We start from the raw sequence: 13,527 nt of genomic DNA, 5'->3' as shown, positions 1-13,527 counted from the left end.
ATATCCTTTTCTCTTCCCTGCAATCTCTATCTCACAGAAGAAATGTTGCGAGTTTGTCTCTGCTTTATCGTTATTTTCATGGAAAGTGTTCGACTGAGATTCAGTCTATGGTCCCTCCTTGCCAAACTTTCACAAGAAACACTCGTCTAGCTAAAAATACTATCAATAATTCCCCCCACTCTTTATCTGTGCCTAAATCTAAACATAGATTCGATGAACAAAGCTTCTTTCTTAGAACTGCACGCCTGTGGAATTGTCTTCTGTTTTCCTGCTTTCCAGCTGACTACAATATGGTTGTTTCAAGTCTAACGTAAACAAGTTCTTGATGAGCCATCCCACTTGTTAACAAATTTACCGAATTTCCATTACTAACGATTACTATATTGTCAAATTTCTACTGTACACTCTTTAACCCTTATCCTCGAGTGGCCTCTTGGCCTTGATAAGTGGTGATGTCTATGTAAAAAAAAAAAAAATAATCTCTTCCGGCTGCAATGCACTTGTTCCATCATTCCAACAACTTCTGGAAGGTCCCATGAAAGCCCCCGTGAGAGCGTGTCAATGACCTTTTGTCACAGCCTCTTTCATCTCCTCAATTGTTTCGTACACTTGAACTTGAATCGCGCCAAGCGTATCCATTATGATTGGCACGATGGAAGTTTTCGTATTCCACAATCTATCAATCTCCACCTTTAATTTCTGATAGTTTTTTTTTTTTAAGGAAGTCACCATTTATCAAGGCCCGGAAGCCACTCGGGGATAAGGATTATTGCGTATACAGTAATCAGTGGGATAATATCGTAGTAATCGCTAGTAATGGAGATCTGATAAAGTGTCTTACTTAAGGGGGCAGTTCAACAGGAATTTGTTTATGTTGGACTTGAAGACATCCAAGTTATAGTCAGGTGGGAAACAGGCAAACGGAAGAGAGTTCCACAGGTGTGCACTTCTAAGAAAGAAACTTTGTTCATGGAATCTGTAGTTTCTCATTCTTTTTGCCTGCTAAGTTGATGTCATTTGGGCAAGCTACATCAATAATTTGGCACTCGTTGGTCTTTTTCTTTAGAAGTACAATATTCGGTTTCCTATGAGTTATCCCTTGGTCACATTGAACCATAAAACCCTAGAGAATCTTAATGTCCTCATCTTCCAATGCCACTTCTGGGTGATGTTGGAACCACTTGTTTGTCACTTGGATTCCAAACTTTTGGTACAAACTCCAATACAGATTTTCACATACTTTGTCATGCCAACGTTTAATATCTGTATATTAAAACAAACAGATAGTAAAGAACAGCGCAGATTTAAAAAAACAGAATAAAAGAGAAGAATAGTATTTAAGATGCATGGGGAGAACGGTATCTCAAAAACATGGAACATTCACTTTTCAGATGATGGTCAAAAGAAAAGAGCCCCCCCCCCATCCTTTCCAAGACATATCTTTCTCTCCTTTGCTCCTCCAAAAATAGGAGACATCTGATCCAATGTTGGGAGGTTCTCAAGCTGCCATCTTGGTTTTGACTAGCAAAGCTAAGAACGTGGATACACTATTTCAAAATGAAATTGGACAAAATTTCATATATAAATCAAATATTTTCCATCATAATGGTGAAACATGTGTAAGACAGACATTACGCATCCATCATATTCTTCTCATATGGTTTCTCTTCATGCAATTTATATCCTCAACTTTACAGGTTTCACTCCCAAGCATCATCACACATATGCTCGATAGATTCTTTCCTTGGTCAACAGTGGTAACGCTTCGCTAGTTGATAACGTCAGAATTTTTCTGAACTTAATCTATCCATTCCTAACTCATTGCAGTCATACTAACAACTGCTTCAATGATATCATCTGGATAATAAAACTTATCGACAACCTCAATAGCTTCACCATCTAAATATAATTTCTCCACATCTGAATTCTCATTCATTTCTATTGTCTTACAATTCTTGCACACAAATTGGTTATCCTCTCTCAATTTACCAATTCCACTGCACTTTTTGTGTACCCAATACTTACATGTATCACAAACGATAGAATTGGATCTGATTACCTTCCCACAAACTGAGCATTGGAAATATTTCTTTATATATTTATAAAGTTACATTAGGTGAGAAACACGCGCACATAACATAGATTGGAGCTCAGTCAAGAACATAATATATTAGTTCGCTACTGGTTAGTTATGGCTGAAATTCTCTGAGATTACTCTGTCGACTCATAATTATTGTAATCATACTAGCACCTGCTTCAACCTGTGCTCCAATGGCATCACCAAAATGACAAAACTTCTGTTCTTCACACATCTTCCAAATTTAATCTTCTCTGAAGTCATCAGAACTAAACCTGTCTTTAAGACTCACATTATGCATCTATTGTAATGCTATGCTGGTTAGTAATGGCAGAAGTTCCTTGAACTTACTCCATCCACTTCTTATTCTTGGAATTATGTTAGCATCAACTCTACACTGTGCTCCAACTGTTCTTGTTCATCCTAACCTTAAGCTTAACCCTAACCCTAACCCTAACCTTAAGCTTAACCCTAAACCTAACCCTAACCTTAACCTTAAGCTTAACCTTAATCCTAACCCTAACCTTAAGCTTAACCCTAATCCTAACTCTAACCTTAACCCTAACCCTAACCAACCTTTACTTGAACCCTAACTCTTACTCGAACAACCTAAATAGCTCCACCATCTAAATATGAGCTGCCTTCAATAAGTTTCCATATTTTATCATATAGACACTTTTATTGATAATACGCACATGAAACTCTATTCCTCTTTGAAGTAATCTCCTCTGGCTGCAATGCACTTGTTGCACCATTCCAACAACTTCTGGAAGGTCACATGGAAGTCCTCTTGTGTGAGTGTATCAGTGATCCTTGTCACAGCCTCTTTCATCTCCTCAATTGTCTCATAATGACAGCCTGTAAGGTTTTCCTTGAGCTGAAGAAATAACCAAAAGTCACAGGGAGCAAGGTTTTTTACAATAAAGAAGATGAGGAACTGTCTTGATGCCTATCTTGGTCAAATAGTCTATGACAAGGATGGAGTTGTGGACTGCCCCCTTGGGACAAACTTTACGCAAATCTTCCGCATCTTCAGTTCATAGCAAATAATTATGTTCGATTCATGCAAGATGGTCTAAAAGCAGTCTCAAGCATTCCATACGTTTCTGTGGCATTTTTTCCAAGTTTAAATCAGAATTTTATTGCATATCATTCTTCTAAAGTGTCCTCACTTCCAGATTGCATTGTTGAAAGTCACCAGCTGTGACAATCAGGCTTTAGTAGGGTGTATTTGAAGTCCTGTTATAGCTGTTCATTTGAATCTGAAATCCTAAAAATTGGTCAGTCATCTCATAAGATGTATAGCAATAACATACTAAATTTTCAATTGAAATACCTGCACAAAAAAAGTCTGGAAACTTATTGAAAGCACCTTGTGTCATTTCTCCATGTCTGAATTTTCATCTTACAATTTTCGTTATCTTACACTTTTAGCACACAAATTGGTTATCCTTTTTCAACCAACCAATTCCACTACATTTTTCTGTACCCAATACTTACATGTATCACAAAATATAGAATTGCATTCGATTCCCTTTCCACAAACTGGGCAGGGGAAACATTTCTCTTTATATATATATATATATGAAAGTTACATACACAGGCTGTCCCAATAAAATGTATACCCTCTTTAAATGGCTATAACTCCAACATTTATTATAAACAAGAACAAGTCTTTGTACCGGAAAAATATCCAGTAAATAAAACGTTGTTCAGTAAATCGTTATTTTTTTTTTTTTTTTGCATTTCCATGCACCAAACATGGATATAAATATCACTAAAACATCTGCTGGGTCATAAGCTTCATTTCGGTACCTTACTTGCCTGGGTGGGTTGCCTGAAGGCTGAGATAAACCGTGTCACACACACACACACACACACACACACACACACACACACACAGACATTAGGAAAATTTATAATAAGATATGTTTTTACATTTGTGAATAATGGCTGAAGCAAGACTAAGGAAAAAAACAAAAACATCCGCTAAATTGTTAACAGAAGACTGTGAACATAAGAGAAGTGCAAAAACGTTTTAGATGTACCAACAATGTTCACAATTGCTTGTTTCCATCATGAGTTTGCGTAAGAAGGAACAGTTAAAAATGTCTTTAAGAACCACTCTGGAAATGGAAAAACACGATCATCGGCCAGCTTCACAAAAGCAAGAGAAGTCATTGAGAGATGATTTCACAAATCGTATAGAAAATCTGTTCAGCAACCAGCTCGAGAGACTGGAGTTCCAAAATTTTGCATTCAATCAGCAAGCATTGTCGGCTGGGCATGGATCACAGTGGCCACCAAATTGAACACTTTTGATGATTGGTTGGTTTCTATATTTGTTCACAGTATTTTGATGTATGAAACTTTTCTTTATTACGAGTATATAGAACGTTGATTTCATGATCATGTAAAGAGTGTATACATTTTATTATGACACCCTGTAGGTGAGAAACACACACACACAAGATAGATTGGAGCTCAGTCAAGAACATTCTACGAAAATAATAGAACAAAGAAAGACTAGTACCGGCTCTTCTTTGAGAAAGTGTTACAGAAAAAAGGGCTGTCCCCTTTTCCTATAAGTAAGAAGAACATTAGATAAGTGGAAAATGAGATTAGGATAGTGTGGGAGGGAGGGGTTGTGTCGTTCGATTGTTCGCTGTTCAACTTAGGAAGGGGAGAAGGGAGGTCTGTTTGGCTCATATCTATATATCCATTATGATATAAGGAGGGGGGTACATATGTTTCTCCTAACAATAGACCGAGATTCAAACTTTGTAAGCAAGGTTCAGAAATATATTCAGGAAATGGAATGTTGGGATTTCGCATTGTTAAATTTTCATATAAATTAGTTTAGATATGTTTGTTTGTAAAAAGAATTTAATTGTGCATTCTTTTATGGAAAGTGAATTAAAAAGGTCAGCTAAAAAAATTATGAACAATACAATTTAAAAACATATTGAAAAATAAGTTAGGTTGAAAAATAGGTTAGTGAGAATTCTTTGTTGCAGAAGTGTGTTTTGGAAATGTATGTTTAAATCACATGAGTCGATCACGTTTTGAGACCACACGTCTGACGTCATAGCAAAAATGAATTCTCAATATAGGAGCTAAAGTCGAAGATCAGAAGCAGTTGAGTCCGGATCTTTAGAAGCGAAGGGAGAACGTTTAATCATGTAGATCGACTTTGAATTCCTTGACGTCATCATCATTCGACCGGCCGATCTGATAATAAAGAAGTCATCATGTTTTTGTAAAACTGTGTCGTGTCATCATTCAACAGCAAACGATAATGTGTGAAACATCCTTAATATGAACTTTGTTTCCTTCATCGTTATTATGAACTTTATGTAACTCTCCCAAGAATGTACATCCCCTATCTCTCTCCTCGTCTATATGTGTTAAGTAGAAGCATCACAGAACTATATAAATGTCATCTACTTTTCTCACTCATCATCGTAAATCCTGTATTACATGTCCCCGTCTCTTTAAAATGTACTCGAGATATGTCTCCCAATATGACCCTGGCTATACAACAAAAGAAGCTGTAGGGAGAAGAGTTCTGCTTAGGAAAGAAAATTATGTACAGTGGTTTTAGCTAGATGAGTTTAGTTGTAAATGTTTTACAGAGAGGGGTGATAGCTTGAAGTTTGGTCATGGAGCTACCATGAAAATAACAATAGAGTAGAGAGAGACTAGTAATGTTTCTTTTTATGAGAAAGGGGTGGTAGTGAGGAGAAGAGGACATTCCTCGCTAGATTACTATGGTGAAAAATATGCACCAAAATAGATAGATTGTAGCTCAGTCAAAGAACTTTCTACGAAAGTAGAGAAAAACTAATAACATCTTTTTTATTAAGAAGGGGCGATAGGGAAGAGAATAGGACATTTCCCACGAGATTTCAAAGTTGATTTTGTACTCTGCCAAGGCAGCAATGAGTGCTATGAGTGGCACCTGATCAGATGTGGCAAAGTACTCCATCTTAGGATGTATTTCACTCCTCACCACAATGCCTACACATGCCTGATAGACTCTTCCTTTGGTTAACAATATTAACACTTTGTTGGTTAGTAAAGTCAGACTTGCAATCATGCTAGCACTTGCTCCACCCTCTGCTCCAATGATATTACAAAAATGACAAACCTTCTGAGCAACCTCAATAGTTTAACCATCCAAATATATTTTCCCCACATCTAAATTCTCATCCATCTCTTACATTGTTTTTACACTTTTTGCACACAAATTGGTTATCCTTTTTCAACCAACCAATTCCACCGCATTTCTTGCATACCCAATACTTACATGTATCACAAAAGTTAGAATGCATTTGATTTCCTTTCCACAAACTGATTAGGAAAACTTTCATCTTTTTTGGAAATATTCCTCTTTCTATATATTTCCTGATCTGCCAGATCAGGCTGTGTTAAGATATTATCTTCCTGACCTAAAATGCACCAAGCACTCATGTTATTACTGTTTTTCCTTTCCATTTGCAAAACTCAATCATGTTCTGCAAAGTCAAAAACAAAAATAACTGTTTTCTTCTACAAAACAACTAAACTAAACACCATAAATAAATATATGAAGATATAAAGAACTTTAAGCATAAAAACTTTTTTCCAAAATTAAATTTGTCATTAAATAACCTGAAAATGGTTGATATGCCACAAAACAAAACAACCAAACTTTCTGTAAATCTAAAAAATGATCCCAAATTGTTTGTTTCTAAAAATATAATCAACTCTTTCACTTTTACAGATATGGAATCAGAAAATATCCAATCAACTTTGGAACTTTCATCCACGTCTCCTCAACAATCCGCTGAAAAATGTTGTATGCAATTGTGTGAAGTTAAACAGGAAATTCAAGATTTTACTTCATGCGCAATTCAAACAAAAAATTCTTTGCTTACCGATTTCAAAGATGATGACTGTGATTTACATCAGGAACAAAAGCCGCTTGGTAAAAATATGTCCAAGAAGATCCCAGAAATGCACCAGTTAAAGGAGTCTGTGTCTGAAGAATCTGTGACGTGTCTCCTTTCAGAAAAACTTTCTGGTCTTTCGTCTTCAGATCGGCTTTCAGAGTCTCTGAAGAATGCCGCCAGATCACCGAGTTCTGCACTAAAGATAAATGCAAATCTGCATTCTAACATTACAGATTCTGAATCAACAAATCGCTTAGCAACCTCAGATTCACACAACGGTTTACATTTGACTGATGATGTAGTTTGTGTAAAAATCTCTCACACGCAACCTTTTGAATTTTATAAAAAATTAAAAACTTTTCGTGAACAACTAAAAACTTGATGGATTATGGTCAGCTAATGTACTTCCTAACTTCTGGTATGGCTGTTATTAAAAAAAATGCAGTTTCAGGTTCGAGCCCAGTTGCCACAGCTCATTTTTTTTTTTTTTTTTTTTTTCAGTTGCATGGACACTCGCTATTTTGATTGAAAGAAAAGTTGTTTTGATTCATTTGTTTTTTTTTTTTAAGGGAGGGGGGTCCATTGCACTGGCAACAAAAAGTGCTCAATATTCAGAGAATAACTTCTCTTTATATCCCTTCTGCCAAAGTATCTGGTGGGGAAGTTGTCATAAACTTCTTCTTTTGGGTGATTACATTTTTTTGTGTTTTTTATCTGTTCTTTTAGTTTGTAAATTGTTGTGGGGATATTGATTAAAGTGCTCAATATCTTTCGTATAGCAGGTATGTCCAAACTGAACTTCATGTCAACCCAGGCAACGTCAGATATCCATGCTAATCTATCTATATATCTATAAAAGTGAAAATGTCTGTCTGTCTGTGTGTGTATATATAATATATACTAACTCTGTCAAATTTCGGTCTACAAACTCAAAATTTTACATGGAGGGGGGGGGTATTGCGATTCGAGAAAATCTTTTTCATCAGTTTTTGACCAGAAATTTGGCTGTCAAGGGGTCAAATTTCAACGATTTGACCTTTGAAAACTCTACCAAAATCCTCTGCCAATTTTGGGTCTAAACACTTGAAATTTTAGATATAGGTTACTTGACATGGATCTAACTTTATAATTTGATTTGAGCCCAAAACATTAAAGGTTAAGGGGTCATAATTGGGGTCAAAGTTAAAAAAAATTGATCTCTACGGTCTTTACCCAATTACCCAACCAATTTTTCATCTAGACATTTGAAATTTTATATATATTTTTTTTTTTATTCAATTTTTTTTAAAATTCAATTTTCATCCCAAACAAGGTACAGTGCCACTTTGAAGTAAGAAGCTACTATCATGGACATAAGTTGCAAGGGTATTATGAAGGGAGATGAGTAGCAAGATGTCTGTTCACATTACACTTGAACTTCTGCATGTCAGTACAGTTGGAAAAGCAGAATCCCGGAAGCGAGTTCCAAAGTCTATCAGTTCTGGAGAAGAAACTATTGTAGTAGAAAGCTTTCTTCACCTAGGGATCTTTACTGTGAAGGGGTGGGATTTAGCTGCTTGTCGGGTTTGTCGGGGGGTATTCACGTCGAGGGGGTACAAGTGCTTGTAGTTCGTCAGAGCATTCACCATTAAAGTACTTGTAGAACAGGAAGAGGGATGCAACATTTCGTTGATGGGACAGAGGCTGAAGCTTAGATGAAAGTTCAGGACCTATCAGATTGGCGACTCTCTTTTGGATCCTGTCAAGGAGTGAGAGACAAGTAGCAGATGCACCAGCCCAAATGTGACAACAGTACTCCATACATGAGCGAATGGTGACCTTATAGAGGTACAGGATACTTTGAGGCATAAGTAACTTTCTAGCACGGTAGACAGAGCCCACCTTCTTCGCAGCAGCCTTGTCAATGCTCTCAATGTATCTATTCCAGTTCATGTCTCCTGTAAACGTTAGGCTGAAGAGTTTAAAGAAAGTACTTTCGGGTAATGTGTTCTTGGCCATTGCTATTGGTGGTAGATTTCTTGTAACTATTAAAAGAAACAAGCTTAGTCTTGGCAGCATTGAATGCGACCCTCCATTTTTGTCCCCATTCCACTACAGATTGGAGGTCACCCTTTAGTGTTTCTGCCATTTGCTTAGATATGTGCTCATTTGTTTTCCCCTCGTGCCTGTTATAGAGAATGGTGTCATCAGCAAATATACCCATCTCAGAAACAATTTTATCAGGGAGGTCATTTATGAATATCAGGAATAATAAAGGTCCAAGGATAGACCCCTGAAGTACTCCTGCATTTATATCATATTGTTTAGATGTACAGCTGTCGAGGACAACCTGGATTTTTCTCTTACTTAAGAAGGATTTAATTACATTATGCATTCTTCCAGTGATACCATATGATCTAATTTTCCTTAGAAGACCATCATGCCATACCCTGTCAAAAGCCTTAAATATATCGAGGGCTACTTTTTTGTCCAGTGAACAGTATATACGTTCAGAGATTACAGTTAGGATATCTGATGTGGAATGGGCTTGCCTAAATCCATATTGATTGTCAGTCAGGAGTTTAGCAGCTGTAAGGTGATGGATTAGAGCTTGATTAATTAAGGGCTCAAATATTTTGGTGAAAAGCGCGAGAAGGCTAATGGGGCGATAATTTAATGGGTTAGTTCTTTCACCAGAATTCTTGAAAACTGGTACCACAGAAGCGGTTAAAGTGTATTCAAACATAGGGCAAGCTTTTTAATCATTTTTTGCTGAAAATTTGGCTTCCAAGGGGTCAAGTTTCAAAAGATTTTACCTTTGCGGTCTCTAGAAAACTATTAAGCCAATTTTGGGTCTAAAAATTTTACATAAAGAATATTCAGACATGCAGCAAGCTTTTTAATCAGTTTTGGGGCGAAAATTTGGCTGCCAAGAGGTAAAAATTGACAGAGTGGACCTTTGCAGACTCTAGTAAACTCCTCCACCAATTTTGGGTCTAAACACTTGAAATTTTAGATGTACTTTACTTGGACATGGGTCAAACATTTTAATTTGATTTGAGCCCAAAACAATAAACGTTAAGGGGTCGAAATTGGGGTCCAAGTTAAAAAAAATTCAACCTCTGTTTTCTCTACCAACTTTTCTCTATGGTAGTTAAAGAAGTCTATTATATGGAAAGGCATTACCGTACATTTGCACACTTTTTAATATATGCATATGCACATAAAGTAATAAACAGTACATAGGGCCCAAGCAAAGCCGGGTCGAACTGCTAATATATCTTAAAAATGAAATCGTCTCTGTATGTGTGTGTACATTTCTCTACCAAACCACTCTGTCAATTTTCAGTCTACAGACTCGAGATTTGACATTGAGATTTGGGAAAATCTTTTTAATTGTTTTCGGCCAGAAATTTTGCTGTTAAGGGGTCAAAGTTCAATAATTTGTCCTTTGAAAACTCTACCAAACTCCTCTGCCAATTTTGGGTCTAAATGCTTGAAATTTTAGATGTAGGTTACTTGGACATGGATCAAACTTTTTAATTTGATTTTAGCCTGAAAGGCCTAAAGGGGAAAAATTGGGGTAAAATTTTAACCCAAAAGGGCTTAAGAGGTTAAAATTGGGGTCAAAATTAAAAAGATTTGACCACTGAGGTGTTTACCAAATTACTCAGCCAATTTTTTGGTCTAAACATTTGAAATTTTACATAAAGGGTATTCAGACATGGGGAAAGCTTTTTAATCGGTTTTGATCCAAAAATTTGGCTACCAAGGGGTCAAAGTCCAAAAATTTTCACCTTTGCAGTCTCTGGCAAACTATTCAGCCAATTTTGGGTCTAAACATTTGAAATTTTACATAAACGGTATTCAAAAATGCAGCAAGCTTTTTAATCATTTTTGGGCAAAAATTTGGCTGCCAAGAGGTTAAAGTTGAAAGAGTTACAGACACTACCAAACTCCTCCGTTAATTTTGGGTCCAAACACTTGAAATTTTAGATGTAGGTTACCTGGACATGAATCAAACTTTTTAATATATATATATATATATATATATATATATATATATATATATATATATATATATGCACATGAAGTTATGAAAAGTTAAAGTTATAAAAAATCATATCCAATATATAATATTCTCAAAATAGTTTAAAAAGACTTAAAAAGTGTTTTCAATAATTCTTTTAAAAAAAAAGTGCAAAAAGTGTTTTCAATAATTCTTAAAAAAAAAAAAATAATTTCAATAATTTTTAATTAAAACAATTAAATAATAAAAAAGAACAATCAGAAAAACATAATAAAAAAAATTGTACACGCATAGGGGAGATATATATGTGAGAGAAGAAAGCAAAAAAACTGATTTCTCTTGTCATCATTTCCAGTAGCAAGTTAGCTGCATGCATGGTATATCTTACTCCACATCTCCCAGAAACTTTATCATAAGGATCAACTGCAAAGAGTTTCCACACTATGCAATCTCTTTGCAGCAGTTCTCTCCTAGGCAACAGATTGGCCTCCATCCTGCCTACCAGGGACTTCCAAATCTTGTTGAAATATATTCATTGTTGCAACGCATAAGAAATGTAATGAGAGTAGATAAATAGTAGCAAGTAAAAATGGATGCCACCTTTTTTAGAAGATTTTATTTGAGAGAGTTCGATTATCTGGAGAAAATATAATAAATATTGGAAAAAGACAAATTGAATGCATATTTTCTGGAAACATGCATGAGGGCTTAAGTTTAATTGGATGGCGGAACAGATTAGAATATGAAAGTTTCAATTATCCTATCATGTTTTAATGTGGATGGAAAATAAATCCACTAGAGTGGGGGATGTTCTTTTCTCTTCCCTGCAACGTCTTTCCCACAGAAGAGACGTTGTGAGCCTGTCTCAGCTTTATCGTTATTTTCATGGCAAGTGCTAATCTGAGCTTCAATCTATGGCCCCCCCTCGCCAACTTTCACGAAAAACACTCATCTAACTGAAAACACTATCAATAATTTCCCACACTCTTGATCTGTGCCTAAACCTAAATGTAGATTCCATGAACAAAGCTTTTTTCTTAGAACTGCATCTTCCGTTTTCCTGCTTTCCAGCTGGCTACAATCTGATTGTCTTCAAGTCTAACATAAACAAGTTCTTGATGAACCATCCCCCTAAGTAATCCAGTTTGCAAAATTCCCACTACTTATATTTACTACACTGTAATAACAATGAATAATGTATACTCATTAACCCTTATCCTCGAGTGGCCTCCGGGCCTTGATAAGCAGCGATTCCTCTGTGTGTGTTTATATATATATATATATATATATATATATATAATAAAGTAAAGTCGATTTCCATATTTTAATCTGTTCCGCCAATTAAACTTAAGTCTTCATGCGTGTTTTCAGAAATTATGCATTCATTTTGTCTTTTTTGTTCAATATATATTACATTTCCTCTGGATAACTGGACTCTCCCAAATAAAATCTTCTAAAAAGAAGGTTGCATCCATTTATTATTTACTACTATTTATCTACTCTCACTGTCACTACATTCATCTTATGCCAATTTTTCATGGAATAAAAATCAAACAAACACCAGTTATTCCAGATTACATAACGAATGTTTCACATTTGGATTCTTGAAAAACAAATGTTTGTTAAGAGTTTAGACATCTACGTTAAGTTTTTTGGGGTATTTTTTTTAAGTACAGTTTTTTTTCTTCTCATATTCTTCATGTTAAAATGTAAACATAGCTGGCTTGCTGCATGCATGGCATATTTGACTCCACACCTACATGCTATCAGATATTTCTGCAAAATTCTTTCCAAGACAAGGTAGCTCCTTGCTCCATCTAACAGGGATGTTCAAATCTCAAACTATTGTTACATTGGGGCCATTAAGATAGTTATACAGATTGGAACCCTACAGTAACGAGTGAGTCGGGTTAACTAGCTAAATATGTAATTTGAGTGACTGGCTATGAATGCAGCTTTAAAATTTAAATAAATGCAAATAAAAAAATTTGAAAGCAAAAGGAATGTACAAACAAAAACAAACAATAACATTGCTGACGTCAAAGAATGACAAAAGAGGTCAAATTTAGAAAACAAATGAAACTACAATAATAAATCACCTGATCTTGAATGTCAAAGAATGATGCTATTGTCTCATATTGAAAGAGTTCAAAGATTTAGAAAACAAAGAATGAGTTGATTATAGATGTAACAACCAAATTGAATAAGACAGTTTTGACTTGGAGGAAGAATTGTTGGCTTGGTGTCAGTTTCATTTTGGTGAGAGGTTTTGGTTCTTCAAAGGCAAGAGGGCGCAATCCATGTTTGAACTTACAAAGGCTAGTGAAGAGAGCTTGGCATTGTGTCCTGGGCGTCATGGTGTATTGACGGCTGAAATAAAACCGGAAAGAAAGGAAGTTGTCTTTGTGTTGATTAGTATGCATCTGATATTGGAAAGGTCCTTTATTCCAGCGTCTACAAGATGAGGAGGAATTACCATCATGAAGCAGTGACAAAAGAGACCAGAC

At 35.7% G+C, this 13,527-nt stretch overlaps 1 protein-coding gene across 1 annotated transcript in view; it reads left to right on the top strand.

Annotated features, from left to right (window-relative positions):
- LOC145259117 (uncharacterized) overlaps positions 1-7,468 on the top strand; it is a 49,611-nt gene extending 42,143 nt beyond the window's left edge. The window contains exon 6 of the mRNA XM_080116787.1: positions 6,843-7,468. Within this exon, the coding sequence (XP_079972913.1) occupies positions 6,843-7,393 (551 nt within the window). The 3' untranslated portion in view covers positions 7,394-7,468. The remainder of the gene's footprint in view (positions 1-6,842) is intronic.
- The last annotated feature ends 6,059 nt before the right edge of the window (positions 7,469-13,527 follow it).

Source organism: Euprymna scolopes, chromosome 34, assembly GCF_053919585.1.
Source record: "Euprymna scolopes isolate OS-2025 chromosome 34, ASM5391958v1, whole genome shotgun sequence".
NCBI lineage: Eukaryota > Metazoa > Mollusca > Cephalopoda > Sepiida > Sepiolidae > Euprymna > Euprymna scolopes.
This window is presented reverse-complemented; position numbering and strand designations above follow the sequence as displayed.